Genomic DNA, 20437 nt, shown 5'->3' with positions numbered 1-20437 from the left:
TTCTTTCCCCGAGGATTATTTGTTCAAAAATTCGGTCCTCCAAAAATTTGTCCGCATTTGTCGCACGTAGAGCGAGATATTTCGAAAATAAAAAAAATATGATGAAAGGAATTTCATGCAATGCAAGTAGATTGTCGACGTAAGATTTTTATTTATACGTAAAGCACACGCCTATATCCGCGTTCGGGTTCTAACTTGGCCCTACTTTTTTTTTGTTCGAAGCCTTCTTCACTTCCTCGAGATTCGAGTAAACAATAAAGGCCGCTTACCACGCGGCTATAAAAAAAAAATAGTTTACGCGACGAAGGACGTCGTTCCCCTGTCCTCGCGACCACATGCCGCGTGGTCGCCCTAACCTCAAAAACTTTTCCGTAGAGTGCATGCGCGATAAGTATACATCGCGAGAACCGCTACGAGTAAATTTCACTCGTGCATTTTCCAAGATTGATATATTTCAATATTTATCAACATTATCTAATAAATATTACTTCGACAAAATAGATAACCTTCGATAGACATACGCAAACATGTCCTTGCGAGTTGGCAAACAAAGCAATGCGAGAATATTTAACATATAATTGAGAAGCAAAGAACAGACTTACCGGCATTTGCAAGAAAGCGAGGCGCGTTCGTGGTAACCACAGCGCTGTAGGTCTGCGAAGGATGCACGACAGGCGGATTAAGAAGGATCTGGTGCTGCTGATGTTGCGACGAAGTGTGATGAGATTGATGGGACTGATGGGACTGATGGGACTGATGGGACGGATGGGGTTGATGGGGTTGATGGGATTGATGGGGTTGATGGGGTTGATGGGATTGATGGGACTGCTGCGGCTGATGTTGCTGCTGCGGCTGTTGCTGGGAGTGATGTTGGTGTTGTTGGTGATGGTGGTGGGACAGGTGGCGATTCCCCTTCGTCGGCATGCTCATCGCAGGCGTGTGCCTCCCTTGTGCGGACTGTCCTTAGAAGCCTGCCGTCTTATGCGGTTCGCACTCATAAGTACGTGATTTTTCCCGACGCAATACGGATTTCACGACGGTGAGAACACGGAAAACCACGCCGTCTTGAAAAACAAAGAGATATATATATAAATATATATGTGTATATATATATCTGCGAAGACCGTGTGTCAATCGTCACCACGCACGGTCCGTATGCCGCGATCGCTGCAATCTGCAAAAACGATCGGGCAGTATTATGGGTTTGCGCGCGCGCGCGCACTCACTTGATCACGACGGCGACGACGATTCGTGTACACAAGCACGTTTGCGGTGTCTCATGTAGTTCCGTAGCGCACTTCTCGGCGCTGCTCGCCTGCTTTGTCCGCCTATCGGCCGTTCGCGACCGTGTGTTACACTGCGCAACGGTCGTTCGTTTTTCGCGGGATCCCCGCGACACACGTTCGCCGTTCACTCGTGGAAAAAAGGAATGTCTCACCCGCCGCGATCTTCCTTCGCATAATCACGTAAACCGGCCGTTCAACAAGAAATGCGAGCGACGTGAAATATGTTGTATCGTACAACACCGCGATGTCACGATGTCACGAGAGTGTAAGCGTAACTGCTTGCTCGTATTCGATCGTATTCACTCGTACCGTGTATGTGCACTCATCAACGAACGAATAGCGTATACAAATTTTCGCTGCAAACTGAGGAAGATGTGTGTACGCCATAACGAATGAGTAACCGCCATAAATTATGCGCAATATTGATGAGAAAACTATCTAGAGAAAGATATCTAGGGTGAAAATTTAGACGCGCTGATTGGATCCAGAGATCTTTCGATAGCCAATCAACAAGTCCGATGAAACTCATAAAGTTGTCCAATAGTGAGAAACCTGCAATATGCTTTCTAGATATTTATGTTTTATGATTAGTAATAAATCCAAAATTATATTTATATTGATTAATTAATTAATTTATAATCTATTATTTATTTTTAATTTTTCTACACATTTTGAATACTTACACATGATAAATTGTCACATTTTTTAATTATAATGCATGATATATAGATGAAATGCAATTCAATGCGTATGAAATGTGCTTCAAGTTCGTACAATTTCATGTGTAAGCCTTTATAGCTCTGAGTATAAAATAAATTCAAATGCAGTCTAAAATTGGGATTATCAATTAAATTTTTTTTAAAAAGTTTTTAGACCAAAATATTATAAACGGACAACTTTATTTATACAATAATTTTCTTAAGATTAAGGTAAATATTGCAAAAATGTTTGTTGCAAAATTTTCTAATGTTATACAATTACAGTGATCAGCGACATTGCAAAGTGTGCAAAAGTACTGAGTGAAAAAATATCTATCTATTTAAAATAGTATATTATATATTGACGAAATATATATTTGCCTGATAAAGACGATATTTTTACATCCATTATCATCTTTAACATAACATAACCCAATTCTCTGCTTCCAGTGTGTACATCTTATCTTTTTTTGCCCTTTTCATCGTTTGATTCGTCAAAAATGAGTTCACATGGGAAAGCGGAAACCGACAGACTAAAGAAAAATTTGGAAGAGCAATTAGATCGACTTGTACAACAGTTGGAAGATTTGGAAGAATGCAGGTTTTGTTATATTTTTTATCTTTTTTTTAAATACATAGAACCAAGCGATGCTTCAAGTTTCTCATTTCTATTTTACATTTTTCTTCATAAAACAAATTATACAATTGTTCTATTAACAGGGCTACTTTAGACGAAACAGATTATCTGGAATGTAAGGAAGATACTATGGAACAACTCCGTGAGTTCAATGAAAGCCTGCAAAGAATGATATCTGGAAATATGACTTTAGTTAATGAACTTGGAGCGATGCAATTGGTATATATTGTGTGTTACCTAAATGCATTATAGTGATATACATTGCAATATGCATTTCTTTTCGGTTAATTAAAAATTCTCCACAGGCCACTCAAGCAGCTATTAGTGCAGCCTTCCAAACACCAGCTGTCATAAGAATGTTTGGTAAACGTGAGCCAGCTGGACTTAAAGAACGTCTATCACAAATTGATCGTGACGAAAAACTGGGAAAATTGAACAAAGAAGTTGCTGATTGCCAACGTAAGGAAATATTAAGCGCTTTGAGGCAACTTGGAGAAAAATTAGAACCACCTTTATTACAATTGTTAGAACGATTATCGTTAGATAGTGTAGATACCACCAGATATGTGCAAGTTACTGAAACAAAGGAAAAGGGTAAAATGGCTTTAGATGTAGTGGGCAAGGAAGTCAGAGCTACGCAAGATCTAAGTTAGAACCATGTGACTGTGATGTCACAATGCCATCCTTACAATTCGCTATATTTAAATATATTGGTATATTTTTAAAGCTTCCTTAATGAATAATAAAATTCATACGATATGGTCTTATGTTAGGCTGTTCTTCTTCAATTTTTTATCTTTTTTTATATATGAAAATATTTCAGTACTCTATTGACATTCAAAGCAAATATTTGTATCGCTTTATAAATTAAAAGTGTAAAATATTTATGGCATTTATGAAAAATGTTTCAAAATATTTATGAATTTTACTTTACTATACTGGCATTGTAATAATCGTCGTATTATAATAATATGATTGTTCAATGAAACAAAATTGACTATTATCATAAAATTTTTATCAAATATAAATAATATAAGAACACGCGCGCGTATTTATATATAACTATTAGAAATTATTGTGCAATTTTTAGATAGACATTGATTACATTATGTTTAAATATTTGCTGTGATTGAATGCATAACGCATTAATTATATCGAATTAGTTTGTAGTGTTTGTAATATATTAGATGCAACATACATAAATATATTGTGTAATAATAATAATAATTTTTTCTTACATGAATCATAAAATAAATGTATTGATATTTTCATGTTTTGCCGTTTTGTCCTAAGAAAATTGTATTTCTATCAATTAAAATGATCTTAAAGGAATAATATGCCAAGATAAATTTGATATAAATAATTCATAATGACAATGTACAAGATTTGTCACTATCATAATATGCATATAAAATACATTAATTATGCACATAGAATCACGTGTGTTGTTAAAACCTATTATTAATGTAGTATAGAGAACAAAAATTTACTATATCTAAAAAATAAGTCAAAAAATTTAACAAATCTATGCATACCTTCTGTGAATCACTCACTCATATTATCTTACAACCATCACTTTGTTTCTTCCTTGAATTTACCGCAGCAATAGCATTGTACAAAACTATGATTGATTGTACGACATTTAAAAAGTTTTATTATGCCGCTAAGTAAAAACAGTCTTGAGATTTACCTGCGCACACACATAACAGTTTTTCCATCCTGCGAGGGAAGTTGTTAAAGGCATGTTGAATTGGTGTCAAGAATTATATCGTGGACTTACAAGCAATAAGCACTAATGATAAGTATAAAAATTAGGTTCAGTTATTTTCAATTTAAAGTTTGAATGCATTTTTAAATTTTTTATAAATCATTTGGCTTTTCAGGTACTTTCAAATAAAAATCCGTCCCTTAAGATAATCATTCCTTAGTGCGTTCTTGTAGTATATTAGCTAAAATCTCATTTTCGCAAACCCGAAAATTCTGATTTTGATACTTTGAAACTTTCTGGAAAATTATTTGAGATATCAAAAAATGTTTCATACAAAAGTTTTATCGTAAGAACACCTCTATTTAACCATAGTAATAAAATTTAAAAAAAAATAATTTTTTCAAAAATCTGAAAAAAAATTATTTTTTCAAAATTTTATCAATGTGGTTCGTGTTTTCTTCGTTAGTGCTTGTTGCTTTTAAACCCACGATATTAACGTGCTTCTACAGACTATTCTTTTATATATGTATATAGCACTTAAATAGATAAACGAAAGAAAATTAACTTGTTTTCATATGTACATGTATATGATAATGTATAGTATATATGTGTACATGTATGTGAATGATAATCATCATGAAAATATGTATGTGAAGGCGAATGTTCTCCTTTTTCTTTCTGTTTTTGTGTCCCCTTATTTTGGTTTCAACTTTTTAAATAAAGATAATAATGTTTTACCTAGCTTCTTGTAAGTTCCATTTCAAAAAGTTGATTTCCTCATCTTGAACGCTTTCTTATAACAATCTCATTATACTCGCACTCATCACGTGAATTAACGCTTACGTCTACACACCCTTTTGTGTTCACGTTGCCAATGAACTTGTTGGCAGTCTGTGCTGCAATACGCGGTATTCCAACAACAATGATATATCGCTTCAGCCTCGCAATTGTAACACTGCAACAAATAATACGATGTTTAATAAAACAGCTTTTATATATTTCCTTTTTGTGAAATGTGAAGGGCGAAAAAAAATTACCCATTGTTTCTTTTTAATATCAGATACAACTTGTTGATGCCTGTCGGTCAGTTCCCGCAGTTCTTTGGCATGCTCCGCTTGTAATCTTTCCATCTCTCTGCACTTTTCAAGTTCCAAATCACGGCGCAGTTTTTCTAGCGCTGTTGTCGTCGGTTGTTCCGAAGTTCTGCGTTCTCTTTTGATCTGCAATTTATAATTTATTTTAAAAATTTCAACATTATAATTAAAAAATAGAAAATAGTTATATGTCTGGATATAATATACTGTACGTGTGCTAAGTTAAAGCTTGAGAGAAAATTTACCTTGGCGGGTAGTCCATCCGTTTGGATTTGTTCAGTCTGTACGAGAACGCACTTCGATCTCGGTTCCTGGCAACTGGACGTGACCATATCCTCCTGCGAGCCTTCCTTCTTTATACCTTGCGGGCAAGTGCTGGTTATCTCTCTGGCGGGTTCATCCTCTGCCACCGGTAAATGAGGCACTTGTCTCTCCTCGTTCTCGGCGTTACTTTTCGCGACATCTTTTTTGTTATCCGTATCGTTTGCAGTCTGCGTCTCGATGCTGCCGTCGGAACTCAAGCGTTCGACTTTCACCCTCAAATCCTTAATTGCTAGTTGTTTCGGCAAATTTGGACTCCTCGAATTCGACGATTCTAATTTTCTTATCTTCGCGGGTGAAGGATTATCTATGGTGTTCAAATCCTCCTTGTTCTTTCCCAACTTTTGCAACAAGTGCTGATGATGCTTCAGCTCCTCGAAAGCTCTGTTCCAAGCCGTTGATTTTTTTATCTACGAGGGACAGCGCTTTTTAATTACAAAAATAGATATTTATCTTATCAATTACAAGATAAAAAAAATTAGCTGTGTATTTTCGTCTGTTTTACAAAAGTACAATAATCTAGAGACTTCTGCTCACCTGCAAACTTTGTAACGTGGCAGAGATCGGCCGAATGAAGACTTTCTCGATATTGGCCCTCATGTGATGACCTCCGAAGAAGCGCACGTCGTACACGTTGCCGTTAACCTGCATAACTTTCGCGGGCCAATACGGGTACCCCTTTTGCTTCGCGTAGACCAGTTGGTGAGGCGGATTGCACGGTATGCAGAACCACATTTTCTCCGATTTCTCGTTCGATATGCGATAGCAGTCCGCGCAACGGCGAATTTCCTGAAGATCGTAACAGCAGTCCTGATACATCGTGCGGCCCATGTCTCCTATCACATTGCGATCTGCAAGATAACGTAAGACGTTATACAATAAAGATTAAAAAAGAAAATGTGACTTACAAAATTTCTTACCTCCGTGATAAACCAGAATATTATGTAGAATATTGTGCGCGTCGGCCTCGAATTCGGCGAGATTGTTGTACTCATTATTGCTCGTCTTCGTGTCCATGATTGCCAGATCCATGTGACGTTTTATGAGAATCCCTGGCCGCCACGCGTCCTCGCCTTCGCTCACCCAGGTCGGTCCGGAGAAGCCGTTTGGAGGCGTAACAATCGGACCGTTGTTGAAAACAATGGTGCGATTTGTGATTTCCGGCGGTAACTTCGCCTTCAGATGACCGCACGTGAAGCTGAGAATGTGATTAAGCTCCGTTTTGTCGGGATACGTGTCGCTATTGATTTTCTGCAACAATTATTCGTAACTTTTAACAATGCATCAACCAGAATGCCACTCGCTGCTGGACGCTTACCTCGCAAAAGTAGCAGATCTTCAATTTCGCATTGCAGGGCACATGGCATTCCGAATGATAGACTCTGTAGCACTGTTCGCAGCATTCGACCGCGCCCGCTCGCTGGCACTTGCAGCAGTACCAGTCGTGACCGTCGCCCTCCGGCGGGTCCGCCGGCGGGAATCTGTAACTCTCTTGCTCGATGCCGTTCTTCGCGGGCACTTTCTTCAATAGGACGAAACCGTCCTCGACTGCCTTGTTCAGCTCCTCCTGTGCTTCCTGCTCCGTGAAGCCATAAACTCGTGCCAAATGCCGTACTATACGATCGTTGTTCGGCAAGCTTCTCTGATGCACCGTGACTTTAATCGTGTCCCAAACACGCTGAACCATGGCTGGATCGCTTTTCCGGCGTACAGACATATCGACCTGTAACAATAATTTATGTATTGGTGTAACGCGTCTTTTATAAATTTTAAAGTATACTCATTATGCTTCAAATTATCTACAATACACTTACTGATTTCAATCACACACGAGCTAATTATGTAAGAACGATCATTCAGTAATTTATTTATTCTAATTCTTCTATTCACTTCGTACGCAAATTTTATCAACCGATTTTAGTTAATTCATTAAAATATTAGAGAAAAATTGAAAATTTACAATAATATGAATCGTTGAACTGTTTAGTCATGTTGAAATTAATAGATATTTTGCCCCCATACTGCCAGCCAGTACAGTTAAATCTTAATTACATCAGGTATGCTAACTGGGTACCCACATATGCAATGCAGTGCAGTGCCCATATGCTTGTAATAAATGCTTCATTCAGTCTGTTTCTATCGACTAATACGCGGTTTCAGTAGGAAACGAGCTCAACTCGAATAGAAAGCAAAGAGGATATTTTGAATCTGAAGCAGTCTAATATCGCAGCATGCATCCTGCAGCACTAGGCGCAACGAGCTACACATTGTTACTCTCCAGCTTTGTCACGCTGGTGATTCTATTGCGAAGAAGATGCAAAAGCAAGGCGAAATCGCCGTTTCACACACTATCGACGTCTGACGTTCTCAGTGCTACATTAACGGCTGTTATCCTTCTGGCAAATCACATTGAAGCCGTAATAAGATTGAGTTACAACTCGCAAAACACCAGCGATACGTCCAACCGCACATGGATAATCGAGAGGGACGAAGACAAGTATGAACTCCCATTCCCGCCGATTAATAATCTACGCGACGCGGTCAACGAAGTCGATCTTAATGTAACTTTGACGTGCGACATGAAAGATGTATACATGCAGTATGGAATATTACTCGCTGCACTGACAAACGCGTTCGTATCTCTGCTGACCTTCGCTGTGCAGTGCAATCTCAATGCAGCGTGCGTGAAGCGAAGATGCGCCAGCGTGATGGAATCGTCGGGAAATACTAAGCTTGAAGCAAAGGCTGCCGACGTTAAACGGCGAAGAAGAGGAATACTGGAAGATGAGCAAGAGTCGACGTTTCAATCGCGAGACATCAAGAGCAGCTTCATTCGGAGAATCATGAAGATTTCAAGATCCCAACAATCTCAGGTGAACGAAGATAACAGAAAGCCGGTCGGCTTCCTCATCACCAGTCATTGGTTCATGCCGTTTCTCGTTGTGGGAGCTCTGTACTTCGCCGAGTACAGCGATATGAGTATCCTTCGACACACAGAGGACGTTGAGTGCGTATTTGAAAGTAATTTCCCAATGTTCTACGTGTTTTCAGATCCCGAAAATAAACCGAAGCCTGCTAACTCCATTGTGCACGTGACGCCGCTGGAAAACAGTTATCTGATTAATAAAGAATTGTCAAATATGTCGACACCAAGCATCATCGAGGTAGATCAGATAGTGTCGAAAGTCCAGAACATCGTTAGGACTGCGCTGAATTATGCGCGCAATTCTACACAATCCATAAGTCTTCTCGATGATTCTAGATCGCAAAATATGACGAAGTATATTGTCGCGAACAATATAATGAACTATATCACGAATAATACGAATGTCAATAACGTAACTAGAAGACTAAATAGCACGCTGATGGAGCGAGACGTCAGCATTAACGATTCACCCTCAAATCTACTCAATGATCAGAATACGAAAGTGTCATTCCGTGATTTGCTGAAGAATGCGTCGGAAGAATCCGATACAACACTCGAGAGCCTGAGCAGTGTGCCATCAGTGTCGGCTCAGGACGCAGAGGACGCGTTGATATATTTTAAAGAAAATACAACTGAGAAAACCGGCAGCGTTCCCATTGTGCGAAGTGGAGCATCCATTTCCAATAATCAAATATACAACGAGATAATGAAACGCATTCAAGCCGCCAGCGCGCATGCCGCGAAGCGGAACAATTCGAAGGGCTACGTCGCGAAGAGGAAGCCGAACTCGATCAAGGATTTACTTGCCAGCAAAATTGATGACTTTAACACAGAGATGCAAAGTGACTCGTTTCGCATGACAAATGAATGCCTGATTTCGATCAAGTTTTTGAAATTACACTTATTCGTATTATGCTTCACGGTATATTTCCTGTCGATTCTACTCTTCTGTATTCTACAGATGCGAGGCAAGTACATGTGCAAGAATACTCTCGCGATATTGAGAGCAAGGACTGATCTACCAATTCCGTCGCTATGCAGCAACGTCGATTCGAAAAAGGATAGTAGTGTAGCTGTTGTTGATGAGCCTCATTCAGAATTTCGGCTCTCCACGGATAGCAAAGAGATTTCTCGTGAAAACTCCATGGGGGGATCTAACTCGCTGCAGGGACCAAGAAATGATCATGGCAGCAGAACAGGAGCTGAAGAAACAAGAAAGGACCAAAGTTACAAGGAGATGCAAAATAAAAGTATATTCTTAGAGATAAATTGCATGCTTAGAATACTTAATATAATCAAAATATCTTTAATTCTATGCGTAATTCTCTGGACACCAGCATTATTAGGAACCTTATTGAAAGTATTCTCCTGCACTCGTATGCCGCAGTGGCTGACTGACGCTACATTCTTAAGCGCAGTTTCTTTTGGTATCATAAGAAATATCCTCAACATAAATATAATGAAAATTCAAGAAGCATGTGGCGATGCTAGTAAAAAAGAAAATAGGATACATCCAATTAAGTGAAATCTAATTATCAATCAATAGATTCAAATATTAATGGAATCAAGATAATGATAGCAATTACAAGCAATAAATTTTGTGTCAGCGATTATATTTCACAAATATGAAATAATACTTTCTATATATATATAGTCTTGAACTTAGTAATGGAAGAAAGTTCTTATTTCATCAGAAATTTTTTTTTTAAATAAAAAATATTCCTAAAAAAATATTTTTACGTTTTCTCAATAATAAACGTACAAGAAGAGTAAAATTTGTAAGAGGCTATCTCTAACAGCTCCTACATAACAGCATTGTTACATAGCAATCTGATTGCGATTTGTCTCCAATCGCCTAATCGTTGGTGAACGATAAAAATATTCATATCAGACAAAACAAACGGAACGAACACTGATTCGTGCTTATTGCAGTAAATATTTAGCATTCTTACAAAAGAACGCTCGTGCAGATGAATTATGAATTCGTAAGTGGAAGTTTACTTACTCGCACTTATCACTTATCGCGAATAAAGTTCCAATCGCTATATCGACGATCGTCGCGCGAGTCCAAAATTCGTAATTTCGCAGCCGCGTTCGATAATGTCTCTGTTGGCTCTCGCAGTTTCACAAAAGCGAGCTCATCGGTCACGCGCGTGAAATCTTCTATTTTCTCCTCTTTCCGACCGCCGTCGCTCGCGATAGCGAGCAGTAACTCTGTTAACGTAACAATAATTAATGTCAAAGACGCGAACACTGTGCGTACGTCATGAGCCCGACTTAACCTCAACAATGCTTTAACAATGCGCGCGCAACTTACGTAATTGCATATCGACAAGTTGTTTTCATATCGCACGATAAAAATGATTTAATTCAAATCTGCGCAAGGTAAATTTTCAACAAAGATTCTTTTAAAACTGACAGATAACATGTGCGACACTTTTATTCAATTTAATCAATTAAGGTTTCTTTATTTTGAAAAACTTGTTACAACTTTATCGTATAAGTAGTTTTCAACAATTAGCAATATTGCACTTTTAGTTACACATAACGATATAATCGAGAGATTAATTTTATAATTTTATTTTTATTATTATAGCAGAATATATAATATCTCTGCCTTATAATATTTTAATATAAGATACGTCATGTACGTAAATATTCTTATAATGTTCACTGTATCGTATAAAATAAAGTGTAGCAAAAATTTATCTTTTAAGTAATATAAACTCATAAAAAAATAAATTATTTAATAATAAATTCGTATTTTAAATTCGTACTTAAAAATCACAATGTTTAATCAAAAAGCAAGATATATTCGGACGAATTATTCACGTAAAATAAGGCGGTATAAATTCAGAATAAAAAATAAAAAGCAATTATAAGAGTAAGTCAAAAAGTAAATAGACGTTTTTGTCACTTATATTTGGTAATGTTTAATGTAATTTCTTAACAATTATAAGAGTAAGTCAAAAAGTTAAGAAATTACATTAAACATTACCAAATATAAGTGACAAAAACGTCTATTTACTTTTTTATTTTCCCTCATAGTCGCGTGAATATTTGTCCCGATTTTAATTAATTAGCGATAAATCTAACATTAAGTCTGTTAATGAAGATCTATGATCTGCTCCAAGTTACGATGTAGATCCCTACCATTCTCCCACGGCACAATTTTCGCCTTTGTCGATGTATCGCGAGGCAGTTTGTTCAACGCCTCGATAAGCGCGTAGGTTTTTCGCGGGCATGCCAGATCGGTCTGTGAAAGACGCAAAACCGGACAGAGGTCGTTCTTTCCATCCCCGGCGTAAACAATTTTGTCGAAGTGCTTACCCTGTTCACGTCTTTCCCGCACATAGTCCATTAACACCTGTCCCTTACAAAGATTCACGGTGCTCAGCTCGCAGGTGCGCTGCGTGTGATACCTGTTCACCCGCATCCTGCCGTCGTCGTCGTATCGCGCCGGATTTGTAAAGATCCGCGATACGACATGTTCGAGGTTTTTGCTCTTCAGCCAACAATCTATAAATATACTGTTGGAGTCACTGATAATAATGATCTCGTGACCGTTGTCGCGCAAGGAATTGAGTAGCATCTCCATCCCTGGAACTGGCGGTATATTGACGATGGCGTTCTCTATTTGTTGCGCATTGATGGAATTCTCGTGCAGAAGCTCGAAAATCTTGTCCATGTATGCGATCCAGCCACTGGATCTGTACAGATCCTTCACGTTCTTGGGTATCCTCTCTTCCGGCAGTAATTTCCGTGCCACCACGTCGGTATTGTCGTCGCAGATGGTGTGGTCGAAATCAAACGCCGCAAGTACGGTGTGCATCTGTCAAAGTGATCATAATATTAATCCAACAATTCTTAGAACTTGTGTTTTGCAATGTTAAATTTATTTTAATTTTATACGTCAAACAAACTGTGAATTATGTTTATTCTGTATTTCTATTATAATAATCTTCCTGGCGCATCGTCAATTCGTGAAAAAGTGAATTTTTGAATACTATCAACTACAAACATTTGTATAATTTGTATAATTTTTATAATATATATATTTTATGTAAAAGTTTTTCATAAATATATTGAGTTCAATTCTCTTACATTGCAAGCTAAAATGTGATTCTATTAATATAAAAAAAGGAATTTTTTATTATTAACATTTGCATAATTTTATCAAGTATAATATACATATGTAATTGCACATATTGTAGTAAACAAATATGTTAAACTCAAATATTTGATAGCAAACTCAGTTATACATTAGTGCACATTAAAGATCATAAACAAATTGATGTAAATGATATATATAATAAGAAAGCTATCAAACATTTAAATTGATGCAAATAAGTTGATTGATGAATAAATTGATGCAATAAGCTGATTGGACATGCTGAGTATAATCTATCCCATATCTAATAAAAAAATTATATGTTTGATAAATATTTCACCCCTATTGTTTCTTATGTCACTACTTTTTCCATTATTTCTTTTCATGTGTGTTTCCACTGGAATATTATATTTCATGTTTGTGTTCTGTTTTTATACTCAAATAGATTAATGCACAACAGGTGTTAATTTGCATTGGTGCGTTTTACGTTGAGTTAAAATATATTAACATAAAATACTCACTGTTTGTCACACGATATCTTCCGTTTTAGATTTTAGGTTAAGCGACACGTTGATCGCGTTATTACAATCACTCGATAAATCTGATACAAACACCTTGTTCGATCAAACTCCAATGCGTTATTAATTATGATACATTATATATTTGGAGAAGCAATATCAAATCTTATTAAGTTTCTCTTCCTGTTCCTCTCGAACATTCCCAGCCAGTTTATGGTTCCTTTCTCATCATTCTTTTTATTTTATTCTGCTTTTTTCATTTTGTTCCTCTGTTTTCCCAAAAGTATCTTTATCTTCTTTCCTCACTTCTCGACAGGCTCTAAAATTATCAACAAAGTTAGCGTGAGTTGCGAAAAGCCAGCCGTGCCGACAAGTGGCAAAATTACCGCGAAGCGCTCTTATAAAAGACCCGGGAACAAAATAAATGGCGAAAAATAAACAACGGGATTGTTGTATCCTTGTATTATGGTCCCGAAATAATCTTCACGATTGCGTGAAAATGTTACTTGGCGTACTATCAACGCCCAGCCCGGTAGTCGTCAGTACTGTTGCGCCACTACGACTCAAGGTTCTTAACCGCTTTTGCTCGCACGATTGTGGCGTATCAATTGAAATCTGAGGAAAGATCCTACTTGGCCGTACGAACGAAATAACGTGAGAATTCACGGCAGCCGCCGAACCGTACTTACTGAATAATGACTGGTTGTCACACGCCGGGCGTTCTTGCCTATTCGAGAACCTCTAAATTCGTAAACAATCGCAAGTAGGTAAACATTTGGACGGCGCACGCGTGACAACCGGCTTCTCCCATAAATCTTCGCGATCGCTGACTTACGTGGACGAAATAACGCTGTTATTTTGTATTCTCGTCTTGCATTTTCGATCATTGCAACAATGTCGAAGTATAAATATCTGAGGCCTGCTGGCATGTCCGACGACGAGGACGAAGATGACGATGATGATGATCTCTTTTTCCCGAAGGTGCGGTTAATCAACACATTAACTGTCACTGTTAAGCCACGACAGAGCATTGCTTTATTTTTTTCATTCTTTTATTAGAACATCAAGGAACAATACGAGGTCTCAAAAAAAGATTCAAAGGAAGAGGAAAAGACAATCGAATTCGATGATGTGTCTGATTATGATGAAGAACGTATCTTGGAAGAAGACACTGCGAATGCGTGTATGAAGGGCAATTTGGATGTGATACAAAAATATCTTGAAAGTAAGTATTATTACATCATACTGTTTCTATATTAATAAAACTTTTGAAATGTATTATTTTCTCTGTATAATTTTGTATATAGTTTTATACATTGCTTAAAGTTAGCAAAATAAAATTTATTTTTGTCTATCTTATTAATCATGTTTTTGGATGTTCTAATAAAAAATAAATTTATCATAGTTTAACTGCAAAATAAATATTTGTATTGTTAATTTTATTGATGTCACACTTATATTGCTATATCAAATGTATTTTTTTCTTCATATAGAACATGATATTAATAAATTTTTATATACTGGATGGACACTGCTATTATATGCTATTTCATATGTACAACTGGAGATAATAGAATATCTGTTGATTCATGATGCAGATCCTAATAAGCATAAAGGTATGTACGGATGTTATTATTTTATTCATTGTTTTAAGTTTTGTATAATCTCCAACAGATGGATTTACACCTCTTATGGCACTGTGTAACACCACAAAGGGAACAACTGAGAAATCTCTTAAAAGTCTTGTACTTTTAATACAATCAGAAGCTAATGTAAATGCTACAAATAAGCAAAGGTAAAGCTAAGGAATCTGTAGAAACCAATATTGGTTTTTGATGTTGTAATTATTACTATCATTGTTCATTTGTTAAGCATTGGTGATCAAATTTCACAGGGAAACAGCTTTAATGTATGCCTGTAAGTCACAAGATATGGAATTTGTTGCTGAACTTATAAAGCATGTGAAAGACATCAATGTTTGTGACAGTGATGGGAGAACTGTAAGTTTCAATGTTATTAAATATCAAACATTTTTCTTTGTAAATTGTTGATTTAATGATTATAGGCACTCAGCTATGCCGTCATTGCCAATAAGCCAGATATCGTTAAAATTCTTCTCGATCACAAAGCAGATATATCATTGACAGACAGAAATAATTTGTCTGTTAAGGATATCGCATATACAAAAGGATTCACAGAGGTAATTTCAATGTCTTTGGTCTTTTGCTGACAAATCTAAATTTGCTTGTTCTAATCTAAATTTTAAACTTTCTAGATAACTGCCTTATTAGCGAATGACGCAGAAATATTAACATTTTGTCAAGAATCACAGATAAGTACTTGGAAAGACTTATTTCCAGATTTGTATTCCAAAGAAAAAGATGTTTTAGATAATGATATATCGACACTACTATATGGAATGGGTTTGGAAAAATATAATGTTATGTTTCAAGGAATGGATCTGAAAACTTTTTTACAATTGACAGAAGATGATCTTTGTCGAATAGGAATCGATATCACTGTTCATAGAAAACAATTCCTAGAAAGTCTCGAAAAATTTCACAATAAAAAGTGGTCTATACACAGTCTTGGCATTATCAAGAAATCTGATCCATTTACGTATGTTTGACAGTTTTATATTTAACATTTCGTAGAAATATGTAAAACAAAATAATGATATACATACATGATTACAGAATTTACAATGGTGTTATATCGTTGGCGAATGCAAAAAAGCAGATTGGTGTGATAGCTTCTAGTTTTCAATATATTAAACACAGTTTGATGAGAGCAGCGAACCAAAATATCCATCTACTCCCCGAAGAAAAAATAGGATATGAAGAAGCACTGAGAAAAACGCAGGACACTTTAAAAATTCTGAAAGATGAAATAATGCACATTAAAACACTCGCACAGAAGGTAACGCAAAGCTAATATATTATATTTTATAAGATTTTTGTTATTTAGTATTCATTATATTCTTTGCATTGTAGATCGATAAGGAAAATGATATCGGTATACCGCCGACGTTTATCAGTCCCAAGAAAAGTAGGTCCAGATGGACTATAACGTTGGGTATTACATTAATGATAGGGCTATGTTTGTGGAAATCGTATATCCCAAAACTTTGGAATATACGTAACGTATAATATCTGGTTTTTGCATTCCTCTCTCGATTAAGCTTAGCATATTCTTCCTACATTATAATATAAATAAGTTTTGTAATATTCAAGATTTAGTTTATACATCTTGCATAAGTTTGGAATATCATTTTTATACAAAGACAAAATATAAAATTTTGCAATAATATATACAATGTACATTTTATTAGCCTGAATGCTCCTTCAAGTTAGCTAGTTTCATCATCTGCGGAAATATAGGGTGGAATGACGGGAGGTTTTGCTGTCTGACTGTCAACTGATAACGTTCCAGTGGTCCACTGCACAGCGCTAATCTGTCTCTTTCGCTCGGATGGCTGTCCATCCATTGAGATAATCGACCGATAGACCATCCGGCGCTCTGCAATGAACATAAAATTGTTTACCTCGAACAATATTATTTTGCTAATGAGCAAAATTCAACATTAGAAATCTATTCACTTGATGCGGCGATGCCAATTCGGGCGGCGCTCCGGAAAATAAATGCAGAAGAATGAGAGACGGCGACACGCTACTTTCTCCCTGTCCTTCCAATATCTTATCGACTATTTCCTCAGGACTGAGAGGCAGTAAGGTTTTTAGCGCTCGCAATGTTCTATACTGCTGTTGCTCGACCAGACTCATCTGGCCACCGCGACACAATGGTGCTACAGCTACCTCTATCTAAAATTTGTTACACTATTTGTTACAGCTATTCAACACGTCTGGTTTTATGCAAAAGCGACATACCTGAGTGAAGTCGATCAGTAGTTTTGCCCTTCCAAAATCAGTCAGAGGCCTTAATAAACAAGCGTGGCGCACGAATAACTCTATACATCTCGACGCAACAGCTTTGCAGCTTAAATAATATTCAACAATCAATGATTTATCGATATGTACGATGAGTTAATAAAAATAAATATAATTTACCTTTCAGCTACAACCACTTGATTCTTATACGGGATCAAAAACGTATTCACGGATCGTAAAATGAAGCCTTGTAATTCACGCATGTAAAGAGAAGAGCCTATCTCTTTTCCCAGAGGATTACTTGTACTATAAATAAAAATTGTATCATATTAAATTAACAGTTAGAAACGCATATTACATGAAAATCAAAATAGAAATTATGTAAACTCACTCTCTAAATTCAGGATCATCGTGCATCGTCAAAATGATGCTTTCAATCGCATCGCTAATCGAAGTTAATAACGGCGCGAGCAAACTCTTCGTTAACATGTCGGTTTCTTTGAGCGCCGTGGTAATGATGGCGCTCCCTTCAGAGGGCAATCCCCCTGCCAGATTCGCTATCACACGGTTTGTCTGACTGGAGAGATAATGCAGAAGATTCGCGAGCGTGACGTTTGTCTGCTGGCCAGTAGTAGGAGAATCGATCACTTGACTGGCCTCACCGCCGGTCACCACACTCTGCTCGCATTTTAAGCAGAATAATCTTATTGCTTTCCCTACATTACGCGACACCACGGTCGAGAGTCCATCGTCCACCAATGATACACTTAGTTCACTAAATGCAGAATGTATGTTATATATTTGTTATTGACAGCGATAAAACAAATAGAAAATATATCAAACTTACTTTGTAATTGTACGGATAAGACTGTCGATTTCGTCGTGTGTTGGCAAACCTTCTCCAGAAAACATATTATGCACTGGATCCAAAAGTCGAGATACCGAACGGGACAAATATGCATTCTCGAACGGTAATAAAACATTGCGGCTACATTGAAACATGCGTGCATTAATGTTTTACATTAATTTATTTTTTATATCAATTTATATGAAATTTTATACTCACTCGATACCGTACATGCCAATACTGTGAGATCTCTCTTTCAAACGTTTACTCAAATCTAAGAATATTCTTAAAAATTTTGGGTATTCTCCTTCTAAGGCCTGTTTTACAAACGACGATCCTATAACATAAAATTTTATTTTATTTTTTTCAATTATCTGACATTTAATGTATGTTTATAATAATTTACCTTGGGCGCGTTCGATCAAGACTTTTGCAAGCAGAGTGTTTACTTTGTCCCAAAATTTCTCAGACAAATCTTGAAACTCTTTCGTATGATGTTCCAATAATACTCTTTGCAGTAGCTCAATCTAGATATAAAATATTCTCTAAAAATTTCTAAAAATTAAGACGAGATGCATATATAAAATTGCACAATTTTATCTATTTACTTGCAGACATTGCGTGTATAAAGTATCTTGGAAAAGGCGTTCGAGATTTTCCCAAATTCTAGTGCGTAGATTTCCAGATGATCCAGGTGATGGGATCGCAGCTCTACCTGGCGCTCCACGTTTTCCAAAATCTTGATTCGTTACTAGAGTTACATCCAATGAATCTGTCGAAATTCTTTCTATTTCAGCCAGGCTGGATTCTATAGTTGTGTCTACAGCTCCGACTATTATTCCCAAGTTTTGAAAAACCTGCACAGCTGTGCTCACCTGTCCATTATATATATTCATTACTGTATTAATTCAAATATAATAATTAAAATAAAATTAACTATAGTTAACAATAATTGTATACCTTTGTCCTATCCATTGTCTGTAAACCTTGTGTTAAAGTATGAGTGGCTATTCTTTGCACTGTAGCTCTCTGAGCTTTTACAGCTTGTTGATCATCCGCAATCACATCAAGACCATTGAGGTCTGTATCTGCCATTAATTGTTCTGTATGCATATAAATTTAAGATATAACACACTGGTACATAACATTAATGACAACAAAAAGTAACCAAAAAAGTACCAAGTTCATGCAAACTGTTCGCAGCTTTAACAATATCTGGTCCTTGAGTAATACTGTTCATTTGGGAATTCAAACGCTTTGATAAATGTTGCATTCTAGCAACTCTTCTTAAAAGATCAGAAGTTTCATGAAGCCGTGACAGTACAATTGTTTGCATCTCAATTCTATTAAATGGATCAATAATTTTGCTACGTAATCGCTCAACTGCTGATAACAGGCTCTGAAATAAGAATTGTTATTTCTTGCAAGTCAAACTTTAAACATTTATTAAAATTAACTGTTGATATCTTATAATACTCACTTGTATATGAGATTGCATTATAAAAAGCACTCCCTCCAATTTTTCAACCCATGTTGCCTGAGATAGCAGATCCTCATGATTGGCAAGTACTTGCCTTTGCAATTCGGCATTTAACACTTCGATAGCTAAAAATAATGTTTATTATATCAGTATTTCATTGATATGAAAAAATAATTTATATATATATATATATATATTTTTTTTTTCCACCTTGTCCTAGTTTGTTCAATTGTTGAGCCACTGACAACAAGGGACTAATGTCAGTCTTCTTAGAATCAGCACCCAATAATTGTTTAAAAAATTCTAAAATCAATATATATTTTGTAAATTATGTATATAAACATCAACATTTATTTCATACACATTTTTTCTACTTACGATCATTTTCTATATCTTCCCAGCTTGATATTTCACTCATTTTTTGGTTATACAAAAAAAAACACGTAACCTATCTATCAATGTAAATCTGCTATTATCCACTATTATATTCTATCCTATTTTATCCACTGAACTCTATACCAGTACTACCAGAAATAAGCGGCAAGTAGAGAGCAAGAAAGCGGACACGTGACATCTTGGTTCTCGGTTGTGTTGATAAGATGCTTGCCGCTTGTTTCTGGCAGCACTGCTCTAATAAACGAGCAGTTAGACAAAGAGAGGCAGTAAAGTTGTTTTGTCTCTTTTTTTGCAGAACGCTTTTGTTTAAACTCTCCCATGTATCTTATAATAATAATAGGAAAAGCAATTTGGAATTATTTTACTTCAAACAACGAAATGGATTAATCATTTCTAATTCTTATTTTCTAATTCATGATACGTTTCCATTTAATTTTCCACCTCCCTGGAGGAATATGAAAGGAAATATAAATTATTAATCGACAGATTGCAAAAAGCTAATTTAAAACTGCAACCAGACAAATGTAA

General features: G+C 36.3%; 7 protein-coding genes across 12 annotated transcripts in view; 3 read left to right on the top strand and 4 right to left on the bottom strand.

Moving 5' to 3' along the window:
* LOC105679706 (eukaryotic translation initiation factor 4 gamma 3) overlaps positions 1–1082 on the bottom strand; it is a 36326-nt gene extending 35244 nt beyond the window's left edge. Inside the window, exon 1 of the mRNA XM_067361115.1 lies at positions 603–1082. Within this exon, the coding sequence (XP_067217216.1) occupies positions 603–930 (328 nt within the window). The 5' untranslated portion in view covers positions 931–1082. The remainder of the gene's footprint in view (positions 1–602) is intronic.
* A 233-nt stretch (positions 1083–1315) lies between these two features.
* Positions 1316–3591, top strand: LOC105679712 (protein LZIC-like). 4 transcript variants are annotated; one of them, XM_067361257.1, is made up of 4 exons: positions 1316–1551; positions 2435–2585; positions 2705–2840; positions 2927–3591. In XM_067361257.1, the coding sequence occupies exons 1-4, from the start codon at positions 1539–1541 to the stop codon at positions 3272–3274; spliced, it is 648 nt and encodes a 215-aa protein (XP_067217358.1). In that variant the 5' UTR covers positions 1316–1538; the 3' UTR covers positions 3275–3591. The 4 variants fall into 4 exon arrangements, with proteins under 4 accessions (XP_067217358.1, XP_012235326.2, XP_067217357.1 ...); XM_012379903.2 differs by lacking the exon at positions 1316–1551 and adding an exon at positions 1790–1829; XM_067361256.1 differs by lacking the exon at positions 1316–1551 and adding an exon at positions 2052–2070.
* A 193-nt stretch (positions 3592–3784) lies between these two features.
* LOC105679705 (zinc finger MYND domain-containing protein 11) lies at positions 3785–11767 on the bottom strand. Of its 3 annotated transcripts, XR_001101884.2 has the most exons (8): positions 10676–11767; positions 7063–7467; positions 6665–6995; positions 6282–6595; positions 5669–6154; positions 5367–5549; positions 5068–5284; positions 3785–4340 (listed from the first exon to the last, which is right to left on the bottom strand). XR_001101884.2 is itself a non-coding variant. In XM_012379889.2 (7 exons), exons 2-7 carry the CDS (start codon positions 7459–7461, stop codon positions 5162–5164), a joined length of 1836 nt encoding a protein of 611 aa, XP_012235312.1. In that variant the 5' UTR covers positions 7462–7467; positions 10676–11767; the 3' UTR covers positions 3785–5161. The 3 variants fall into 3 exon arrangements, 2 of the variants coding, with proteins under 2 accessions (XP_012235312.1, XP_012235313.1); XM_012379889.2 differs by having other exon boundaries at positions 3785–5284; XM_012379890.2 differs by lacking the exon at positions 10676–11767 and adding an exon at positions 7559–7941 and having other exon boundaries at positions 3785–5284.
* Positions 7916–10680, top strand: LOC137001907 (uncharacterized). The gene has a single exon (XM_067361161.1). The coding sequence runs from the start codon at positions 7976–7978 to the stop codon at positions 10193–10195; it is 2220 nt and encodes a 739-aa protein (XP_067217262.1). The 5' UTR covers positions 7916–7975; the 3' UTR covers positions 10196–10680.
* Positions 11768–11776: 9 nt separating the features above from the next.
* Positions 11777–12502, bottom strand: LOC105679863 (pyridoxal phosphate phosphatase PHOSPHO2). The gene has a single exon (XM_012380153.2). It carries the CDS (start codon positions 12500–12502, stop codon positions 11777–11779), a length of 726 nt encoding a protein of 241 aa, XP_012235576.1.
* Positions 12503–13286: 784 nt separating this feature from the next.
* On the top strand, positions 13287–16608 carry LOC105679862 (ankyrin repeat, SAM and basic leucine zipper domain-containing protein 1-like). The gene is made up of 9 exons (XM_012380151.2): positions 13287–14280; positions 14359–14524; positions 14793–14915; positions 14974–15094; positions 15194–15299; positions 15365–15499; positions 15575–15918; positions 15996–16218; positions 16293–16608. Exons 1-9 carry the CDS (start codon positions 14194–14196, stop codon positions 16446–16448), a joined length of 1461 nt encoding a protein of 486 aa, XP_012235574.1. The 5' UTR covers positions 13287–14193; the 3' UTR covers positions 16449–16608.
* fws (four way stop) lies at positions 15920–20071 on the bottom strand. Its single transcript, XM_067361160.1, has 14 exons — positions 19892–20071; positions 19724–19816; positions 19514–19638; positions 19213–19432; positions 18994–19136; positions 18642–18908; positions 18440–18560; positions 18253–18370; positions 18034–18174; positions 17578–17961; positions 17367–17492; positions 17187–17295; positions 16899–17120; positions 15920–16818 (listed from the first exon to the last, which is right to left on the bottom strand). Exons 1-14 carry the CDS (start codon positions 19929–19931, stop codon positions 16627–16629), a joined length of 2301 nt encoding a protein of 766 aa, XP_067217261.1. The 5' UTR covers positions 19932–20071; the 3' UTR covers positions 15920–16626.
* Positions 20072–20437: the final 366 nt, after the last annotated feature.

Source organism: Linepithema humile, chromosome 1, assembly GCF_040581485.1.
Source record: "Linepithema humile isolate Giens D197 chromosome 1, Lhum_UNIL_v1.0, whole genome shotgun sequence".
Classification (NCBI taxonomy): Eukaryota; Metazoa; Arthropoda; class Insecta; order Hymenoptera; family Formicidae; genus Linepithema; species Linepithema humile.
The sequence above is the reverse complement of the archived record's forward strand: the minus strand, read 5'-3'. Positions and strand labels throughout refer to the sequence as shown.